At 40.5% G+C, this 23,813-nt stretch overlaps 1 protein-coding gene across 1 annotated transcript in view; it reads right to left on the bottom strand.

The window, feature by feature from the left end:
• Nucleotides 1-8,116: 8,116 nt before the first annotated feature.
• LOC117388056 (4-galactosyl-N-acetylglucosaminide 3-alpha-L-fucosyltransferase 9-like) overlaps nucleotides 8,117-23,813 on the bottom strand; it is a 31,071-nt gene continuing 15,374 nt past the window's right edge. Inside the window, exon 2 of the mRNA XM_033985509.2 lies at nucleotides 8,117-9,271. Within this exon, the coding sequence (XP_033841400.1) occupies nucleotides 8,185-9,264 (1,080 nt within the window). The 5' untranslated portion in view covers nucleotides 9,265-9,271 and the 3' untranslated portion in view covers nucleotides 8,117-8,184. The remainder of the gene's footprint in view (nucleotides 9,272-23,813) is intronic.

The raw sequence follows: 23,813 nt of genomic DNA, 5'->3' as shown, positions 1-23,813 counted from the left end.
ACTACTGGGTCCCACCAGGTCCCACAGAGGAGCAGCAGGGGCAAAACTGTTATTGTGTTCTTAAGCAACACACTTCATTCTCATAGCCTCGTATGTACGTGGTGTGTTGTTGGTGGTCAGAGGGGCCTATGGCACAGATTGGCAGCTTGAGTACTGTCTGTCACAGCTGTGCTTCTTCATTTGAGAGAAATATGACACAAATTAATGGCTGTGATGGGATCATCCCATAAGGATGGCCAAAAACTAAATTCATTCTAAATGCTAGGGACAATTTTTGATTTAAGATTGCAATATTTAAGTTATATTTGGTTATATATTTTACACAAATAAAATATTATAATTTACAAAGGAAAACATTTACAATTCAAAAAGAAAACTAATAAACAATTCAAAGTTTAGCTAATATATAAAATATAAAATTACTAAGTTATGGTTAAGAATATATGCAGAAGTCACTGTAGATAGGGCCAGTAGCAAACTAAAGAGGCACACCTTTAGTTTGCTACTGGCGAGCCAGCAACAAAATGGGTAATAGGTTTGGTGGAGCGGGAAGGTGCCTGTCCAATCCAGCGCAGGGACAGCAGCGACCAGTGAAAGTCTGGACACAAGTCAAATCGGCCAACCAGAATCCAGGACGCACCAACAGAATTAACATGCACATAGAAGACAAAGAAAACACAGGAGCAGCATGTTACACCAAACACTCTGTTCCTCCTTGTGATTAGTGGTAATACAGGAAGCACTCCACTGTGTTTTCAAACTCCATACCCCTTCATTAGAATCATTTTTTATAATTTTAGCGCTGGATTTGCCTAAGTTTGAAGTTATAGCTAGTGTTTTAGCCTCATTGAAACTGATTCACTCCTCAGTGTACCAGCAAATATTAGAGACTTTCTGCTGACAATCTCAACTGTCCAGAAGGTAAAACAAAAAATGTTTTAAACAGTAGGTCAATGGACTTGTCGAGAGTATTGTAGAGCAAATCACTTCAGTTGAGGCTAAAAACAGCTTAAAAAAAAACAGCTTACCTTAAAAACACCACTACACATGGTAGAACAGAGCATTTTGAGCTTTGGAGATGCAGACAGTCCAAAAATCCAGGATTGCTCAAATATTGGCAAATGAAACAAAACACAACTCCAGGTATGTTTTTGAAGACATAACAACATTCTAATGGCTTAAACCTCACAAGAATCAATTTTGTAGTTTTCTACCATACCATTATAATGTTCTCTCATCAAAAACATGCCTGAAGAGATTTTTGATCTAAACTTTTCAAAGCTAAATGTAAACAAAAATTGTACTATTTGGGGATTTATCTCATGTCAAAACTTTTCTGTGGTCTTTGAGTTGCTATTGCCATCAGTCTGCCAGAAATCTTGGTGTTGGTTTAGATGGTTCTTTTGAATTTGAACATTAGACTACTGTAACTTTCTGTACTGTGGGTTGGACCAGGCCTCCATCCACTGTTTGCTGACGGGCACCAAGAAGTCTGAGCATATTTCTGCGGTGTTAGACTCTCTGCACTGGCTCTCTGTCAGCTTCAGGATTGACTTTCAGATTCTGATGATGTCTTAAATGTCTCCATGGGTTGGCTCCTCTCTCTTTGAGCTTCTGTCTGTCCATGTTCTCAGTAGAATGTTGAGATCAGCAGACCAGATGATTTTGGATGTTTTAAGGTTCTGGCTAAAAGCTCAAGGGGCCAGGGCTTTTGCTGTAGCTAGCCCAATCTTTAAATATTTTTAAATCTTTGTTGAAAACTCATTTGTTTGCACTGGCTTTTAACACGAGCTGAGCAGGACTTTTGTATTGCATTGTATTTGTGGTGTTCTATTGTATTTTTTCATGCTTTGTTTTATAAGATTGCACTTTATATTGTACAGCACTTTCGACAGTGGTTGTTTTTAAACGCGCTTTATGAATAAATTTGAATTGACAGCCATGCAATGTTTCAGTAATTTAGCTATCTCCCCCTGGCTCTGTTCGAATCCTTCTTATGGTTAGCTCTAAGAATTTGCTCCCACATTCTTCATAAATTCTTCATATATATACAAAAGTATGATACAAAACTGTACACAACAAATTTGCAAACCTGATGCAATGTACAGTAGTTTCGTTAGCGAGATGCACGTTAATTGCTGTCATGATCCCAGTTTGTCCTGCCTTATTAGTTGTCCTTTCCCCTCCCTCACGTATCTGAGCCTGGAGCTGGATGGAGATCTTGTCTCCTCCCGTGTGCACCTGGAAGCAATCACAATCAGCTGCACCTGCGGTGGATAAGAGGAGTAAGGACCCGACACTCAGCGCCAGATCGTCCGCTTGTTCGTGTGAATGCACCTTGCTTGGCTCAGTTCATGTTTTTTCCTGCTTTTTACCTTGCTTACCGGATACTTTTTGCTCCTCACCAGATCCCGCTCCTTGGACCAGCTCAGCTCTCCTGTCTTCGACCCTGCTTCTCTGTACCGGTACTGTTCTCCCTGTCCCCGGCTCAGCTACTCATGCTTCTCCCTTGGACCATGGCTTGCTCCCGACTCATTGTCTGATCTACCGTCATTTGCCTTTTTGCACTTTTGTAAATAAACACTGTTAAAATTGCCCCGAGTTGTGTCTTTTTCGTCCCTCGTGCCTAACGGTACGCCAGTTCCATTGTGATAGCGCTCTGAAGGGGGAGTGACTTTGTGTGAGAGCAAAGGGAGGACTCAGAGGATCAAAAACTCAAGTGAAACTTGTTAAACATGTTGATCTAAATGTTATATTTTAGCAGTTAAAATCCCATAGAAGTAAAATACCCCTGCTTTAACTTGTAGCACAGTTTGTAATTCATAAAGTACAAGATCACGTGAATATAAATATCCTGCCCAGGTCGAGACCTTTGACGTCATCTGTCAGTGGTGGTAATGTGGCCGGGCTGGTGCTCACTAATAGCATGGCCCATGTGTTTATGATGTGTGTGTGGAGGTTCCACACGTGTGTGCTCACTGGTATTCCAACCATCCACGCCTCTTTGTCCCCTTCTCAAAATAAACTCAAAGCCAGAGCAGCAGCGGGGGGCAGTACTGCACAATGGAATGTCCTCAGAACAGCCATACTGATCACCCATGGACTCTGCTCTGTGTGGAGTGTGCATGTTCTCACTATGTTTACAGACACACCACAAAAAATCTTATTGTTGTCTGATTTCTGGAGTTATCAGATTATTGAAATGTCATGTAAACAGCTCAGTAGCCTAGCCTAGATGTGAGTAGCCTAGCAACTAGCCTAGCAAAAACTAACATGGAACATAAAACCTAAAATACTTGAACACAATAACATAAACGGAGGGCATGCTCACTTTTAGTTGCCAGTTCCTACTCCCAACCTAAAAAGACTCTCTCTGATCTGAATTATCACTACCTAAACCTTAGTAACTGCAGTAAATCATTAATGTCAGTGCTAGTGCAGCCTCTGCAGCTCAGTGAGCTTCCACATGAGGCATGTGTCTGTCCTGATGTGCATGTATCTGATTAGTCCAGTTATCTGGCCATGTAGCCACTGTGACTACGTATACCACAGAGGTCCAAAAAGGACAGGGTCAGCCCAGGGAGCACCAGTGGCTCGCACAGCAGTGAGCTAACATGAGAGAGGCTTCACATTTCCACACATGTCATGTAGCCTGTGGGCCAGAAATACTTTAATGAAACACTATACAGTAACAGCCCATTCCTCAGCGCATGCAGGGGCCTACAGGGGGCGGTGCCACTGCTGCAGCTGCACTGTTCACATCTAATTATAAGGCCTTATTTTCTTTGTCTGAGAATCAGGAAGCACATGCTTAGCATACTAGTCATTGGTAGCATTACCTGCGGGGCTTTCACCTCTGAAAGTTGCGAAAAGTGTTTATAAACCCGATGTTAGTGACAGTTAGGATGCTCTGAATGCATAAGGTAAGTGAGGAATAACTTTGGACCACTGGAAACTGCTGAAAAAAGAAAAAGTTCTATTTTTCATTTTTTAAATCAGCACGCCTTTAAAAAAAAACAACACCTTTAAGGTTGTGTGGTGGGTTTTAAGGTTATGCTGCAGATTATCCTCTTTTCCTACTGTACATTTCCTTGCCAATCTCTTCTACATTTTGTTAAAATCCAGAAGGGTTTGAAATCGTACTATCGCACGTAGTACAAGTTCAAGTTAAGACCGCAGGCACTAATTTGTATCACATGTCTCTCAAATACAGAAGACTGTCCCCTAGAAAATCCTTGTATCATTTAGAACAAAATGTATAACCTCTTTCTATCTTTCTTTCTTCTGAGATAAATAAGAGTTTGGTGCTTTGATTGTTGTTGTTTTTTTTCTCCTTTTTTAACATAAGTTTGTTTTTGCCCGAACGGAGCAGGCATCTCTCTGATTGGTTAATCTACCTGGAATCAGGGAGACAGTATACAGCTCCAGACCCACTCACTCGTCTATGTAAAGTTTTGTCAAAGTGAGTGGTTCTGGTTGGCCAGGTAACTGGTCTCCTACTGCTGACACTAGTCTGGCGCCTAACAGTATATAGCTTATTTTATGTGGCAGAATACAGATCTTTAGGTACAGTTACGAGCATGAAGAGATATCACTAAACATGTTTACATGTATTGATATTTCATATTGCTCTAATACAACAATATGTTGCAAAATAACATATTGTCCCAGTCTCTGCAGAATGCCCTCTTGTCCTTTTCAGAATAATCACTCTTGTAGATGGCTGGCCTGAGTTGTTTGCACAGACAGTAGCAGTTATGGTGGAGACAGCAGCAGTATAATGACACAGCAGTGGGGGGCTGATACACAATAGAAGAAAATACAATAGATGTTGGTTCATGACCAAGGTTTGACCCACATAATGGTCAGTGCATGGCTGAATCCAGTCTGGTCACCCACAGCTTCCACATCCTGAGGGCTCATGATAAGAACAGCCGGTAAGAGTAAAAAAAACTGCAGTGATGGACATAGAAACATATGAAAGGAATATGGGCACGCTATTATGTGACACATACAAGGTTTTAAGCAAGAATTTAAGCAAGAATTCAAAGAAGGAAAAGTGACAGATGCTGAAAGTTCTGTTAAAACCCCTGGCCAGATCAGAGAAAAATAATGACAGGGGCATACAACCATTTCATCACCACAGCAAACATATATGGTACACCAAAAAGTTATTTTTGTGTTTGTATATTTTGTTCTGTTTGAGGACTTTCATTTAAGAGTGGGCCTGTGGTTTGGTCAGACCAGGTGAAGCTTGTGAACATTCATCTACTGTATTTATCTACTGTTATTAAGACGTGTCTTTATGATTATTTAATATACCTGATTTTTACTGTCAAAAAGCTTAAAAAACAGAACTAGTTCATTTTAAACAGTTTGCTGTACTCCAGTTATTCCTTACTTACCTTATGTATTCTGAGTTTTCTAATTATTCACAGCAAAAAATACATGGGGAAAGTTATGTTTAGTATAAGCTTGGTGTTCCGGGTTAATGGTAAGTTAGTATCCTATGCAACTATTCTGATGGAGGGTCTGCTATTCCATAGTATGGCCTTAAACTCCATGGACACTAGCTCGTAATGTTACCAAGTTACAGCTCAAATGTGTAGAGATAAGTAGAGATATGTGTAAGAGTAAGATTGTTTGTGATTAAGGTTTTGTTTATTTATTTAATATCTTTTAAGAGTGAAAACACATGTAATCAAATAAAGTCACTATGAATGTACTACGTTTAATGCAATAGTATGGAACATTCCAGGCAAATCACTGAAATCAATGAAGATCTCCAGGGTGATGAGAAAGTTGAGAATTAGAAGTTACATCGTGCACCTTTAATATTGTTCTACTCATTTCACAAACTGTCAACTGAAATTTGTAAAATAAACAAATATTCACTGTAATATTCTCTGAGGGATTTTATTGATTGCATTTGATCCATCATTCAAACAAACCACTGCGCAAAAACATGTTCATTGCTAGCCTTTGAATTACATTTCCAAAAATGTATTGTACAAATTTATAGAAAATAACATTGTTATACCCTGAAAATCATACCAAATATAATATACAACATTTTCACCCCTTAAAGCTACTATCCGTAATTTTATTAGATTTTTTCCCTAGTAGATATCACATGTGAAACGTGTTTCCCTCCTCTCACCTGGCCTTTGTTCAGTCTCAACTGTGCTCTCTGGTCTTCTACTGTCTGGTCAAAACTGCCATACTATCAGTGAAAGTATGAAATTATTTGTAAGGCAAAAAGGCTGGGAATGATTCAATGATTAGTCTAGAGTTTAGACTAGTGAGTCTTATGGTTTTCAGTATGCTTGCTATCTCACAAAAATATTGTATCACGGTGTCACATCTGACTATGCAAATTGTAAACCACAACATAAGACCTAATGAATCTAATCGGATTATAGAGGTGTCACAAAATAGTGTGAGCACTGTGCTATTTGGTGGAATAAGTTATGCATTTTTGTGATATACTAAAATGCACATAGAGGTATAGGAGGGACTTTGTAACATTCAGAGCCAAACCCTGCTTCTCAAGTCGCCTCATACCATGGGACAACACCCAAAGCAACCTCTCATGACACAAGGATAGAGCAGGGAAACAAATTCATAAGAACTCAATGGAGCTCAATGGTGACCACCTGCTCCTGGTTTTCAGAAATAAATTTCACATTCATTTTTCCCATAGACCTTCCAGGAAAAAAATATATATTAAAAGTTTTAAAGCTCAGGGGTAATCATCTCTGTGGTAACTAATGACCTACAACACTGGTCAACACTAAATTTATTGTCCAAGATTTTTTTTTGCTGATTTAGGGTAACTTTGATGTGCTAAATCCAAAAATCATATTGGTTTTGCTCAATCAGGTCAACTTTCTGAACTCAGCTACATATTTTTTTTTTAACGATTTTGTTTACATGTATGAGTATTTTCACATCATATGATGCAAAATTCTGTTATAGTTCTCGCTATAAACAAATTCTGAAGATTTTGCATGTGCCAACTTATGACTAATTGCTTTTTTGTTTTGTTTTTGTGAATGAAATGGCTTCGACTAGAAGATCTTGCAAAAAATAAGCCTGACATATTCTGCTACATCTGCAGTGAATACACCAATCCAATGTTCTTAACAGGAATCAAGTCACAAGTTTCATAAAGCGTGCTTACCATGCTTATTTTGGGATTAAACTTGGTGACCAAGATGAAGCTTGGGTGCCACACATGGCATGCAAGTCATGCACCGAGTATCTGCGTCAGTGGACTAAAGGCAAGAAGAGTTGTCTGAAGTTTGGAATTCCCATGGTTTGGAGAGAGCTGACAAACCATGTCACTGACTGCTACTTCTGTACTATTGATGTGACTGGGATCAACAGAAAGAACCGTAGCAGCCTCAGGTATCCTGATCTTGAATCAGCACGTCATCCTGTAGCACACTGTGATGAAATTCCAGTACTTGTCTTTGGAGAAGTTCCTGACATCAGTGACAAAGATTCCCCCAGTGTGGTTTTAATGATGATGCTCCACATCCTTTTTCCCAAAAGGAGCTACAGGAGCAGGGGGAGAGATTCCATCAGGACATAAAAGAGGTGGAGACCAGGTATCAGGGACGCTGGGATGCAGTCATGATGGCTGATTACTGTTGGACTCTGAAGAGAGACATCCCTGCTGCTGAGCATTCAAGGGGTTCATAGAAACAGAAGTTCATGTCCTGAATTTTGCACAATGAAAACGTAACGTCCCAATTTACATGTACTTACCTTTATCAATTAACACAACTTAACATTTAATTAATACATTCTGTTAGAAAACAATTTTTTATCTCCTAAAACATTTTTTGGATGAGAAATATTAAAGAAAATCAACTGATAATGTCACAAAATTGTAATCAACTTAGACAGCGAACGGACTTTTCAAAATCAAATTAGCATAAAAACCTGACCTGACTGAGAAAAATGGATATCATTTTTGGATTCTGCAGTGCAAAATGGTCCTTCTTTTTTTCTTTTCAGTTGAAAAAACACAGACAACTTTCAAAAACGTTTTTTGGTAACCCAGTGTAATTTTATTTAAAATCTGTTTCTGAAACTTCATAAACCGGCAGAGGAGAAGACTTCAAAATGGGTGGGACTGTTGAGCTCTATAGATACTACAGAGCTATTACAATATCATCACTTGTCACTCCAAAACCATGTTTGGAGATTATGAACTACCTCTGATCCTCTATGCTTTTGTATGTGGCTACACGATCTGCAAGCATGTTCCTTTCCAAACCAGGACCTCACGACCTTGTACTCTCTCCTCCATTTGAAGTAGTCCATGTACTCCTCTGGATGCCTGTCGAGATAGTGCAGTCTCTCAGCCAACTCCTTGGGGCTGGCAAAGTCATCGACATGAATGAAGGCATTCGCTGGGATCTGCTGCTGGTAATCTTCCCTGGGGGGACCTAAAACAATTGGCACACTTCCCAACAACAGCGGACTAAACACTTTTTCCGTCATGTAGTCTTTGTAAGCCGAATTTTCAAAAGCAAGGTAGAATTTACATTGCGATATGACATCCTCGTAAGCTTGATCGGACAAAGGATTTCTGAATGCCTTTCCATAAATGTTGATTTTAATGTGATTTTTCAGTTGTTCGTAATACTGGACCCTTAGAAGGAGGGTGTTCCAGTTGCTTACAACCCAACATACCAATTTGTCCTTTGTTGGAAGTTGGACAACCGGCTCGTCGGAATTGCGTGGTAGCACGTATCCATATGGCACGTGGATGGTGGAATCTATGCGATAGCTGCATGTGAGGTTGAATAGATTGTTTAATATGGGCATTACAGGTGTATTTGCCGGTGATTCCATGTTAGCCCACACCCATTTCTGGAAAAAGGGTCGTGGAATTTTTGGAAGATCTTGTAAATTATTACATACATCCCGATGATGGAAAAACACACCATCCGCGATAGGGTACAGGCTTCTATTATCAGTCAAATGGCACTTCTCAATGCCAAAACCACGGCAGTCTGTATCAAATTTTTGTCCAAACGGCCATGTCCAGATGAGAAGGATAGTCTCTGTTTCATTTTCAGGTTCCAAAGTTACGTTGCTATAGCTCCAGCGGGAATGGAGAAAAACTGCCAAAGATGGAAGCTTTATGTTGGAGTGATGATGGGAGTAGAAGATCATGAAAAACCCCACAAAGAGAAGGTTACTGAAGATAAACGGACGAAGACGAATCCACTGGCTAGGGACAGACATGACTCATCTGCAGAGAACACACACAGGACATAAGTTAAGACATTAATTTCTGTAGCATTAAAAGGACATTATCTGAAAAGGGAAAAAAAGGGGGCTAGTGGACAGAATAAGAACCAACTATGGTCACTTGTCTTTTAAAGAAGACATATTGTGCTTGAGCCTGTTATATTGTTATAATCTACAACATCCATGGATCATTATGTTATAATTTGTACATTTTAAATCACAATATTCATCTGGAACGCTATAATAAAAGAAACAAGTCTGTCTACTTCCACGTTAGCAAGGTGCCCAACAGAAGCTGACATTGTTGTAACAAACTGTTACAACAACAAGCCATGAAGTTCTCTGCCCCTCCTATGGATAGCTGCACATCACGCTAGCGAGTAGCAAAATGGTTATTGAACACTGCCGAATCCTATGCACATCACTGATTAAGAAAGTAAAATTGGAGAACGAAGTAAGTACAGAGCAGTGGGTGTATGCTAGTGGCAGTGAAAACAAATTGATTGGAAATATGGCATCTTGAAAATAAGCAATTAAAGGTTGCTCAAACATTCATGAATCACTCAAAGTACAACTTTGAGAGGATAAATGAGAAGAGGAGACAACTACAACATGGCATAAAAGCTCTAAAGAGTAAATTTTACAGAATAGGTCTGCTTTGAACAGACCAATACTCACACCTTGTATTGAATGTCTTCTGCATGAGAGTCAAATGATGTTACAGTCATTTTACCAGCAAAACCTGATAACAGGCCAAGTCTAATTTAAACCAATGTATCCAAATGCATGGAAACCTGGGAGTGACCACTGAGATGTTGGGAATCAAATCTCAAAGACCCCAAAAACACATTTAGACAAGCCAATATGTACTTGCAGACTTGCTGCATGTACATTAGAAGTAAATTTGGAGGGGCGTTCAACTACACAAGGTAAAAAAAAAAACAGCCAAGAAAATACTAGACATGTATTTGGGCACTTACTCACTCGTTTTAGAGCAGCAACAACAACAAACTACACAATCTCCACCAAGCATCCACGAGAACATGTTTTGTTTTGTTACCTTAAAGTGAAAATGAATCTCGCCAGAGCATCAATGCAGGAAAATACAGTAATGTTAAATTACTATACGGTCTTGAATGCCCTGGAAGCCCCCATTTGCTCCTCTTCAATTCTTTGACCTGCTGTAGACTGGTTTTGTGGCAAAGATGGTTTGGTTGTTTAGTGGACTCGGAGTACTCTGTGCATGTAAACGTCGTGAGTGATGTGTCTTGTCTGTTAATTTACACAGGCTTTGGTGCCTTTCTTCTGGTGCATTGATAAGGGAATAGCACCATCTGCAGACTGACTTCTTCAGGACAATATCCCATACAATAAAACAGGAAGGTGATTGTTTTTAAATTCCATACATCTTCACTAGAATCATTTTGATAATTTCAGCCCTGGAATTGCCAGGCTCTATGGAACAAAAGGCAAAAAGGTAGCTAACTTGAAAACCACCGCTTTGTGACATCAGAAGGTGGAACAGAGCATTTTGAGCTTTGGAGATGTAGACAGTCGATACTTACAGTATCAAAAAGCTGGATCAGTGCTTTCCTAATTTATTTTCTCTGAAGTTGTCCAAAACAGCAGATTTAAGGTTTTCTTATTCAGAAACACATGACGGTAGAGTAATTATAGCACTGGTGTGTTTAAAAGAAAAGTGAAAAATGATTCATACTTACCTCGGGGAGGTCCTTCATGCTGGGAGAGTATAAAAGTAGAAGTTTAGGCCATTGGGGGAGTTCTGTGTGTACATGTGGTTTTGATGCAGATTTAATCTAAGTTGCATGAATAATGTTGTTTTCTTTAGTTATTTTGCATTTTTAAAAGAACAAAAAAAAAAAGGTAACCAACAGGGCTGTAGTCCTTTAGTCGTTTAGTCTTTTATTGGTTGATGATGTCTTAACCGACCAGAACACATTGCAGTTGACCATTTATTATATTTAGATTATAAAAAGAAAGGAGAAGTTAGTGACTGAAGATTTGGTATGTGTTGGTATTTATATGTAATGTCAGATTAAACTCAGAATTCACAAGTTTTATCTGTCAACATAGTACTTTTTTTTGCATAAATAGTAGTTTTTGCATAAACCCCTGTGCAGTTATAGTATTTGGTGAGGTTTGGTTCAGATATACAGAGATACGTAATAGTTTTGAGAGCTTTTGTCACGCCCCCTTTTTAGTCGACTAATTGATTGGCAGGACATGTCTTTAGTCGACCAAGTATTTCTTTAGTCAACTGCAGCCCTACCAAGTATTCACTCATGGATAAACATTATTATGGGTGATAAGTAATGATACACCAGAGATCTGTCTGTGACACTAATGAAGCCCCAATTTGAATCTTCCCAGGTCAGAGGTTTTGTAGGGACAGGTCAAGAGAAACAGAGGCACAAACGTGAGGTGAACAAGTGAACACCCCACACCAAAGAGATAAGACATATCCTTACAAACATTTATATTCATTCATTCATTTATATTCATTCAATTAAAACTTTGCAAGTGTGTCACTCAAAACCAAACCAGTGCAACAGAAATTGATATCTATTAATTACTTAAGACAAAATCAAGAAGGAAAGATCCAGTGACTTCTACAATATTGTATCAAAAGGATAATGTAAATAATGAAGACGCAGAAGGAATAGCTAACCTTGAAAAAACGGATGAACATACACAAAACTGTTCCATTCACCGGCAACACTGCGCTTTGTTTTGATCAAACTTTGAAATATTTGTTTGTTGGCTAAATACTTAAAGCTACTCTATTTAACTTGTCTGGTAGAGGGTCCACCACCTGTGTTCATGGAAATGTGCTATGTTGCCTGGAATTTTCTACAGCATGGTATTAAATGCATATTTCATGTCCCTGTGATATGTGTGATCACTGAATCACATAAAACCCAATCCAAACTGCTCATTCCCATGGGCGGTCATGATTGTTATTTTCCCTGAGGAGGGTCACCATGACAACAGTGTCTCGAGGATGTGACTCCAGAGACTGAGGAGTTCTTCGGACAATTACTGTGGGATAATGAAGGCTTGTCAGGCAGATGATACCTGCACCATTTCCATTCATTTGGAGCTATGACAAGAGTGGTCACTTAAGGAGAGCGGGTCAGGAACTTCCCATACAGGGAAGATTGTGGAGTTCTATTTGTTTGCTGGTTTCATATCTTACCATCTTTTTTCCTACATACCCTGGCCTTATTTTTGACTCAATGTAAAGTGTGAAAATAAAATCAAAGTGTGAAAATAAAATCATATTCTATGCTGGTTATTATCAGCGCTTTCAAAGGCAAGTTAACATTTTGTCTTCAGGGTTGATTCAACCAAAACACCAAACACAATATCAGTGCTGAATCAAACTCCTTTAAACACTCACTGATAAATTATAGTCTAATTCTATAGTTAGGTCATGAGCTGAAGAGTGTGGGTACCTCTGTTTTAGATTGTTATTGAAGGTGAAGGTATAGTACTGTTTTTTTCTTTTTTTTTTTGAGAAGTACAACTTCTTTATAAAGTTACACAAATAGGCTAAATGTAACTGAGTACTATACCACCTTTGTATCAAACCATTGCTCTATCTTTGACTTCCTAAAAAAATGTATTGTATGTACTTCCATGGCTTTCACTCAGTTGTTGTTCGAATTGTGAATGCATTGTTTGTACTGCCATTTCATCATTACAGTACAAAATATAAAAGAAGCCAAAGTTACATTAATTGGACATCTGTTCACACCAAGCTTAAAAAAGCAATCTCTGGGTTGTAAATCTGCAGGATGTTGACTATCACAGATTAACTTTCCCTCTCACGCCATCACTTCCAACAACCTCCCCGTCGGCTTAATGAAATGTCCAAAATAGAAGTGGTGATTGTGATTACATAAGGCCACCCAGAGCACTCCGACCTCTTATTTCAGCCGTCTGCTCTGCTCAGGCCAACTGTCAGCTGTCTATTTCGGTCTGAGCTTGCGTTCAACACCTGAGTTCTCCTGGACACCGGCCACAAAGTTCTCACCAGTGAAGTTTGGGAGGTCTGAATCTTAAGTGGTAGACACTTGACATGATTAAAGTGAAAGATGAGATGCGGATATGGGAAATGACAGCCTGGGCTTAAGTGTTCCAGACATAATACAGTCAAGAGTGAAAAATGGTGTGGCAGCTAAACACAACTGGATTAAAGCGTCTGCAAATCGGCCAGTATGTTTTAATATAATGCAACATATATTATTATGGCTTATGGTGTGGGAAATTATTATATGCTGGCTTATTTAATTTAATTTAATTTATTTACAAAAGGTTTTTCATTGGCTCTATAAGACTAAACTAAAGTGGGGTTTAGGCAAAATTACAAAAATCATTTTATAATCATACAACACTGAAATGGCTATTTTTTTCAGCAGTCGTTAGGTAGATAGATGGATAAATAGTTCAGCAGCAGCAACAGCATAGCAGCAGTATGTCATTGGCAGCCACGCTAGTTCAAAAATGGAAATATAATAATTAAAACTAATAGCAATAATTGGCTAATTTAAAAATGATTTGTGAGTAGGATAAGCACAAAACAAGTGTTAATTGCTGTCACTATGGTGCGTTAAGTGTTCCGTGTGCAGCCAGTACATTCCCTTCTCAGCAACCTCACGTGCTATTTTTGGTTGTTTTTGGACGTTATATTTTTACTTAACAACTAAATATAAAAAAATCTAAACTTTCATGTAAGCATAATATTTTAGAATGTTCATATCAAAATAATAATAAAAAAAAAAACATTTACTAACACTTTTTTTTCCCATTTCTCACTTGGTTTAAATGTATTTATAAAAGTAATTAAGCCTCGCCCTGATTGGCTCACGACTTTGACTGACAACGCTCTTTGCTCACGCTGACCAATGAGCGCGGAGAGGAGGCGGGACCGTGTCTCTACTGTAATCAGCGTTGTGATGGGCGCGTGAGCATGTGTCCGTCTCGTGCGGTTCTTCCATTCTCTCCGCGCGCTTTAGCCACATTAGCGCTAACTTTAGCTCTTTAGCATCAAGTTCGTCTAAAGTACCGCGGCGCACGGCGGGGACATGAGCGTCAGGTTTGTGGTGGTCCCCGTGCACAGCGTGAGCGGAGGAGGCGGTGGCGGACCGGGGAGAGGGAGTGTCGCTGCTGCTGGTGACGACCCGGCTCCTGTGGACGCTGACACCGCCGGGAGCGAGACGGCGGGTGAAGTGCCTGAAGTGGGGGACGACTCCGTGTTCGAGCCGCCGCAGGAGAGTGTGGCGGAGGACGGCGTGGTGCCCATTCTGCAATATAACCGGGAGCCCATCAAGTACGGTACGTGGAGACAGGTGGCTTTGACAAACTGTGCGTCCCAAGTTGGTTTATGTAATTGCTTAGTTGATTTAGTTTGAAATTAACTGTTTTAACTGTCAAAATTAAGTGTGAGAAAGAATCCATGCACGCGCTCATACGGAGTCACCAGCTGGACAAAATAGTATGATGATATGATATGATTAATAATTTAAACATAATATAACATATATCCATAGGCTGTCAATGGCAAAATTCTGGTCAAATGATAAAACTTAATAAATTATAGTAATATCCAGAAGTGGTAGAGTAGCCAAAAACTGTACTCAATAAAGAATAACGTCACTTCAAGGTAATATTACTCAAGTAGAAGTACTAAGTTGTGGGCCAAGAAATGACAGTAAAAATAAAAAGTATTTGGGAAAACTTCTACTTAAGTAATAGTAACTGAAAGAGTAACTGTCAGGACATAATATTTATAATTTGAAGTTGATGTAATTTGAAGGACAGAACTTTAACTAATGCACAAAATCTGGTCATTTAAAAGGATAGACATGAAAAATGAGACAAACTAAATCATATCTGAAGGAGCAGTACAAGAAACAGAGCATTGTCAACGTGAAGCTTTTGCCAGTACTCACAGTGGTAACTGTAACAGTAACCAAAACTTTTACTTAATTAGGAGTATTGTTACTTTCCTAAACATATTATTCAATTAGGAGTAAAAGTATGCTGCTAGAAAAGTACAATTTCTTTAAAAAAGTCAATGTAGTAGAGTAAATGCACCATAACTGAGTACTACCCCCCTCTGAATATTAGTAGTAGTTACCCTAGTGTAATTTTTTTTCTCACACAGCTGGCTGCAGACCTAAAGGTTTTATGCTGTTTTGGACACGCAATGCAAATTCTAAAGCTGTTCAGGATATGTTGATTTCAGTTTTGTGAATGTGACTTTTAGGATCGATACCCGCTCAAATGAGTATCTAGTTTGGATGCTTGTTTTAATATTGATCAGTATCTGATCAAATTTGCAGCAAGAATTCTGAACAAAAATGTGTCCTATGATTTTTGTCTAGTTCATCTACACAGCTTCCGTGTTGAGTTTCCTAGTGTTTCTGTAATGGTACTCTGGTGCGGTGAGAGCAGTGTTGTGCCTGTTCACAAACTCACAAACAAGGGCTTCTATGGCAACAGGTGGAGGCTCGGAAAGCGCTGGACTCATTTGTTTTGCACTCATCATCCTCGCAACCAGGCTAATAATATGTAGTGTACACTAAACATTGGGGATATAGAAACAGTAAAGAAAAAAATGGTCCCATTTGATTAGATTTCTATGGCTTTGATTTGCAGGTTAAAATACCCATATTATGCTATTTTCTGATCTTATAATGTTTCCTCATCCAAAACATACCTGGAGTTGTGTTTTGTTGCATTCACACATGTTTAACACACCGATCCTGCATATTTAGGCTGAAGACTTCTCTCAGGAAACAGGAAACGCTCTTCACCTTGTGATGTCATGTGGTGATACAGGAAGTGCTCCACTATTTTTATTTAATTCCATACACCTTCAGCAGAATCATTTGGATAACTTGAGCCCTGGAATTTCCAGTCTTTCCTAAGCTAAATGTAATGGGTAGCTGTTTCATGACATAAAAAAAGTGGAACACAGCATTTTGAGCTTTGGAAATGTAGACAGACTAATAATAAAGGATTACCCAAGCATGTGTGACTGAAACAAAACTTGGTATGTTTGTGAGGAGATAACCGCATTATAACATGGCTTAAAGTTCACAAGAGTCATTTTTGTGTTATACAGGACCTTTAATTATGATCTCAGCTCTCTTTGCAGCGAATGGTTTGTTTGTGCATGCCGGAACATCAAACCCTTCAGATAAACTTGTGTTCGCTTGTTTGTGGTGGTGCGTTTGTGTGAGGAGAGGTCTAACAGCTGTCAAATGAGACATGTGCATAGAGGTGGGTAGAGTAGCCAAAAATTGTATTCAATTAACAGTAGTTACTTCAAAATAATATTACTCAAGTAGAAGTACAAAGTCCAAGAACTTACTCAAGCATAGACCTTTCCGATAACACATTTTGAAGTGCAATATGTTGCTGAAATAAATATAGACGATAAACAATAATATTAAAAACCAAACCCTGAAGCAGAATTATTCCCCAAAAAGTATTCTAAATGTACAAAATATGAGCTGCAATAAATAAATGGCAAAACACAACAGTTTGTGTTTATAATGAGTCACAAATATCACAAATGTTGAAATCATTTCACATAGTCAACATAAAGTTTTTGTCACTTGTAGACTTACTCACTAGGGGAAGAGTAACCACAAGAGTAAAAATGTTATTGTACAAATATTACTCAAATAGGAGTAAAACTATGCTGCTAGAAAAGTACAATTTCTTTAAAAACATGACTATGAAGTAAATGTGAGTAAATGTAACTGAGTACTACCCACCTCTGTGTGAGTAAAACTGAGGAACTGGATATGAGCAAGTACATTATTTTGTAATAACTGAATTTTGATCAAATAGAGATGAAATTGTGTGCTTTTTTGGTTTTAGTGATAGGGGGAAGGGAAAGCTACACAGGCATAGTTCTGGTTGCCCCGACCACCAATTACACCTGGAAATGATACAGAGGTTGTGTTCATGTGCAGATTGCAGATTTGTTGACCTGGTTTATGGATAATGGCAAAAACTGACACAAAGTCCAATGTCTCCTCTGTCAGCGTATGAACTAAAGATTTTTTTTTTTTATGGTAGCTTTCAAACTTGAGGCTCTTATTCAGTGCCATAGATGTGATTTTTGTCTGTTGTAAGGACTTGAAGCTGTACAGTTAAAGGGCCTGTACGTAGATAAATGCTCTTTAGCAGCTAAGGAAAAAACTGCATAACACTATCCTAGACAATAGTTTCTGTATCATGGTGCAATATCACAGAGACAGAAAGGAGTAAGTGGGTGGGGCTAAAATGCATGTATAGGCCCTTTTATATGTAGATTTTGTGGAGCCAATCCCAACCAAATAATGAGGTTCAACGTTTGTGGAAGTTTGGATTTCTCAATACCGATTACGATACTATAAATAAAAAACAAAACACTTTATTTAGACAATACTAGGCCTGTAGTCAACTAAAGAAATTCATGGTTAACTAAAGATGTGTCCTGCTGATTGATTAGGTGACTAAAAAGGGGGCGTGACAGAAGATCTATAAAAATTATTACATATCTCTTATGTTTATAACCCAAACTCCACTCACAAGACTACACCTGTGCGGGACTTGATGCAAAACAACTATTTATGCAGATAAAAGTACTAGAAAACAATATATTTATATAAAGACAGATTTAACTTCTGAATCATGAGTTTACTCTACCTTTTTACATAGAAATACCAAAAAATACAAAATCTTCAGCTAACTCACTCACTTCGCTTCTGCTGTTGTCTCATATAAATCTTTACAATCTAAATAAAAAGATTAGCCATTCAATAGAAATTCTGGTTGTCTAAAACTAAGTACCCGCTATATCATGTACCAGTGTTATTTTGGGTAGTTATAATATAGCCATTTTAACTACCGTATTGTATTTTTTTTGTATTTTAACAATAATTATGTCAAAACTGATCTTACAGAAACATTATTAAAGATGTAAAAATATATTACTGAGAACATTTTAGATCCAAACACGATTCCATTTTTCTTTTAAATCTTAAACCTCCTGGGAAGTGCTTGCGTACAGCCATGGGGCCCTGTACCCCTCCTTGGGAAACATTAGACTAAACGACTAAAGGTAAACGCTGACTAAAATATGATATCGTGACAGACTCCTCACACAATCACACAATGTTTGGATGTCGCCTTCTCCTGTGTATTTGTGGCTGCAGACGAGCTGTTGACAGTTGCACATGGCTGGAAATAGCCCAGTCTCCAGTTGAACACAGTCACACAGGCTTGGCACTGACTCATAAAACATTTAATGTTGTTTGTGTACATGACTACAGATTTTGTTACAAAAGATTCCCACTAATTTCCAAAAATATAAACATTTGAGAGTTTAAAGGCGCTGTTCCTGATTCCTGATATGAACTGCTAAACTAACACGAATATCACATGTTTTCAACTATTAGCCTCTATTATTGTTTTAAAAATGCTATATTCACCAATTGTTATTTGTGCCACACTTCCATCTCTCAAAATTGGCACAGGCTGTCTCTGTCTGAGCCCCAGCAGGGGGCAGCACACAGCTTCTTCACTTTCTTTTATCAACTTCTCTATAATGTGTAATTTTACCCAGTGAACAGTAGGGGGTGCCCATGCCATGTTTTCTTGATGATTCTGGTTCTTCTAACAAACTACACTGCATCCATATAACAGTTTGCTTGTGTGAGTCGCTGCTGTGACCATGTGCTCTGTGTGTGTGACAAAACGTGTGTAACACACACACACATCTCACTAAGAGCTCAGTGCAGGCAGACTGTACAGGACCGACTGAGTCTGCCTCTCTCCGCTAACTTTTCATTAACCGCCCGCCTATACTCACACTACACTGCAGCTGCTTTGAGCTTGTGTCACTCAGAGTCCATCTTGTGTTAAAGGAGCAGCCACGGTGCTGCGGACCCGCCCCTTTCTCTCTCTGTTGCACAAAGTATGAAACCCACAGGTAGAACATGGCTTATGTTAGGATAAATAACTATGCTCAGCTATTCTGCATAACCACTGCCATAGTTTGTTTTTGTATTGCTATAGTTCATTATTGTACCAGTGCTCATGTGAAGACAAGGACTACAGCTGTGTGACGCAGATATATGTTCAAGACATGTACAAGATATTCTACATCTATCTATAATCTAATCAAATAACTAAGCAGGGCAATTACTTATTGATAGGCATGTACTGACTCATGACTTGTCACCCTGGTTAAGCCAGCCAAATATGTGTCAGCAATTGGAGCAAGAGACAACAAGGATGCTCATCAGTCTGATAAGACTGTGCAACGTGCCAGGAGGCCTGGCCTGTGCACCAATGAAGAGGCGCCAAGTCTAAACCATGGTTGCCTCCCACTATAGTACAGTATGTGTATAAAAACTCATTGTATAGGTGTAAACATTCAGTGTCTGCCTGGGAATGTCAGTTGCACAGTGTTGCTCCTTACTGGTTGATAAAGTAAATTCTTCTTTGAATTTCATCTCTGGGTCAAGGTTATTCACTGGCTTAGCAGAAACGAACACAAGGCTGAATTCCTTAACAATTATCTGAAGCATATTGTTAATAATAAGGGAAATAACTAAATAAAACATCATTTACAGTGTCCCCAAATAGATGTATTTTGAACCCCCTGAACATTCACAGAAAGTCCCACATGGGGGTATAGTATCGACGGGCCCCACAAAAAATTTGAATGGCTATCACAGCAATGCCTGACTCATACCAATTTAACAGTGTGACCACAAATTGGACCCCACAAGGAGTGAGAACAGGCAAATTTTGGAGTAGGCTCATGAAATTCAGAACAGTGATTAAAGCCTAAAGTTGAAGTGGAGCACTGCCCTATGATGAACAATTTCAAGTTATTGAGTTGAAATTCTGTTGTCTTTGACTTCTCACGGCCACAAGCACTGGCCTAGAGACCTGAAATTTCAGTCACTAATGCATGCTCCCGGCCTGAATATAATGGAGCATATGAAAAGTGTACACTATAGCTCCCCCTACCATAGACATGAAATCTTAACATTATTCGATTTGTACAAAACTTGGGGATTAAAATCAATGCATGAGAAAATCCATCCATCCATCCATTTTCTTCCGCTTATCCGGGGCCGGGTCGCGGGGGCAGCAGTCTAAGCAGGGACTCCCAGACTTCCCTCACCCCGGACACGTCCTCCAGCTCCTCCGGTGGGACCCCAAGGCGTTCCCAGGCCAGCCGAGAGACATAGTCCCTCCAGCGTGTCCTGGGTCTTCCCCGGGGCCTCCTCCCGGTGGGACATGCCCAGAACACCTCCCTAGGGAGGCGTCCAGGAGGCATCCTGAGCAGATGCCCGAGCCACCTCAGCTGGTTCCTCTCAACGTGTAGGAGCAGCGGCTCTACTCCGAGCTCCTCCCGTGTGACCGAGCTCCTCACCCTATCCCTAAGGGTGTGCCCGGCCACTCTGCGGAGGAAGCCCATTTCAGCCGCTTGTATCCGCGATCTTGTCCTTTCGGTCATTACCCAAAGCTCATGACCATAGGTGAGGGTAGGAACGTAGATTGACCGGTAAATCGAGAGCTTCGCCTTCCGGCTCAGCTCCTTCTTTACCACAACGGACCGATACAGCGACCGCATCACTGCAGACGCTGCACCGATCCGCCTGTCAATCTCACGCTCCATCCTTCCCTCACTCGTGAACAAGACCCCGAGATACTTGAACTCCTCCACTTGGGGCAGAGACTCACCACCCACCCGGAGAGAGCAAACCACCTTTTTCCGGTCGAGAACCATGGCCTCGGATTTGGAGGAGCTGATTCTCATCCCAGCCGCTTCACACTCGGCTGCAAACCGCCCCAGTGCCTGCTGCAGGTCCTGGCTCGAAGAAGCCATCAGGACAACATCATCTGCAAACAGCAGAGATGAAATCCTGTGGTTCCCAAACCAGGCCCCCTCCGGCCCCTGGCTGCGCCTAGAAATTCTGTCCATAAATATAATGAACAGAACCGGTGACAAAGGGCAGCCCTGGCGGAGTCCAACATGCACTGGGAACAGGTCTGACTTACTGCCGGCAATGCGAACACAGCTCCTGCTCCGGTCATACAGGGACCGGACAGCCCTTAGCAAAGAGCCCCGGACCCCATACTCCCAGAGCACCCCCCAAAGGACACCACGAGGGACACGGTCGAATGCCTTCTCCAGATCCACAAAACACATGTGGACTGGTTGGGCATACTCCCATGAGCCCTCGAGGACCCGATGGAGAGTATAGAGCTGGTCCAGTGTTCCACGACCAGGACGAAAACCACACTGCTCCTCCTGAATCCGAGGTTCGACTATCGGTCGGATTCTCCTCTCCAGCACCCTGGAATAGACCTTACCGGGAAGGCTGAGGAGTGTGATTCCCCTGTAATTGGAACACACCCTCCGGTCCCCCTTCTTATACAGAGGGACCACCACCCCGGTCTGCCATTCCACAGGTACTGTCCCCGACCGCCACGCGATGTTGCAGAGACGTGTCAGCCAAGACAGTCCCACAACATCCAGAGACTTGAGGTACTCAGGACGGATCTCATCCACCCCCGGAGCCTTGCCACCGAGGAGCTTGCCAACCACCTCAGTGACTTCAGCCAGGGTGATGGACGAGTCCGCCCCTGGGTCCCCAGTTTCTGCTTCCTCCTCGGAAGACGTGACAGTGGGATTGAGGAGATCCTTAAAGTATTCCTTCCACCGCCCGACAACATCCCCAGTCGAGGTCAGCAGCTCTCCACCCGCACTGTAAACAGTGTTGGTGAAGCACTGCTTTCCCCTCCTGAGGCGTCGGACGGTTTGCCAGAATCTCTTTGAGGCCGTCCGATAGTCCTCCTCCATGGCCTCCCCGAACTCCTCCCAACCCCGAGTTTTTGCCTCTGTGACTGCCCGAGCCGCGGCACGCTTGGCCTGCCGGTACTCATCAGCTGCCTCAGGAGTCCCACGAGCCAACAAGGCTCGATAGGACTCCTTCTTCAGCTTGACGGCATCCCTTACTTCCGGTGTCCACCACCGGGTTCGGGGATTGCCGCCGCGACAAGCACCACAGACCTTACGACCATATTGCATGAGAAAATGCAAAAAAAAAAAAAAATTCCATTATGGATATGGGGCATTTTTCACAGGTGGCCAGCAGGGGTGCAAAGACTCCTAAAAAAAACATTTAAAAAAATCGTACACACACATGCTTACTCCAAGCATGTTGAAATTTTAATCACTTATACATTGGCTCTGGCTGTTAGTATGTTAGTATGTCAAACACAGTAATCAATGCTAGACCGCCACCTAATAGGAGTGCAGAAACTTTACAATAACAAATTTATTACTGAAACTTTGCAGAAAATTCTGTTATGTGCCCCTGATCAGAAAAGCCATTAGACCCATGCCCTGTTTTGTACAGTTTGGCCTCTAGGGACCTCCCATTCAAAGGAAATAGCACTGCGACTCAAATCATGCAATAGAGAGGGAAAATTCACTAAACATGAACAGAAACGCACCATAGTCGGCAGAGTGAACCAGGTTAGGGCAAACTTCAATTAATTTCAATTTATTTTCCATAATGTGCAACATTACATAAGGCACATGTGTACATATACAGTTGCAAGAAAAAGTATGTGAACCTTTTGGGATTATGTGGAGTTTTGCATCAGTTGGTCATAAAATGTGCTCTGAACTTCATCTAAGTCACAACAATAGAAAAACACAGTCTGCTTAAAATAATGCTACACAAACATTATATGTTTTTATGCTAATATTTATAGACAGTTGTTGCATTTGGACCAAGTATTGAGCTTTACCAAATTCTCATTTAATAAATAAAAAGCGGCCCCATATTGGATCCTAATGCAACTCCTATCTCAATTTTTGTGTCTGAGTTTTGTTCTTCAACGTGCACGTACAGCTCTCTTCCACAGAAATAACCTCTAAACCAGTGGTCCCCAACCACTGGGCCGGTGAGCGGTACTGATCCGTTACGTATTTGCTACCGGGCCACACAAAAACAGTAAATAATTTATCAGCGACCGCATCTTCTCCAACGTAACTTTCGCCCGTCCCTCATGGCGTGCTAATAAGCTTGTCCGTAGATATATAATGAAAATCCTGAGGGGAAATCTCTATTTGATGTAGTGGCAAGTATATTATCTGCTCTTGTCTCCGCGATGACGTATCATGTTTACCACATCAGACACGTCGCTCAAAAGTAGAGCCACAGGTGAGTGAAAATGAGCCAAAACAAAAGTCTTTGGAGAGCTTTTTAACAAAGGGGAAAAGGCCAACGGAGGAGCCAGAAGAGGAGCAGACAATACCAGGAGTCCTACTTAAAATATGGGTTTGTCGCTACAGGTGACTCTCACACGCCGAGTCTGCTCTGCATAATATGCGGGAAAAGCAAATGAGGGAATGAAACCTTCAAAACTACTTTTGCACATGGAGAATAAGCACCTGGGATTAAAAGATAAGATTTAGAGTTTTTTGA

The sequence above is a fragment of the Periophthalmus magnuspinnatus genome, chromosome 20 (genome assembly GCF_009829125.3).
Source record: "Periophthalmus magnuspinnatus isolate fPerMag1 chromosome 20, fPerMag1.2.pri, whole genome shotgun sequence".
In the NCBI taxonomy this organism is placed as follows: domain Eukaryota; kingdom Metazoa; phylum Chordata; class Actinopteri; order Gobiiformes; family Gobiidae; genus Periophthalmus; species Periophthalmus magnuspinnatus.
This window is presented reverse-complemented; position numbering and strand designations above follow the sequence as displayed.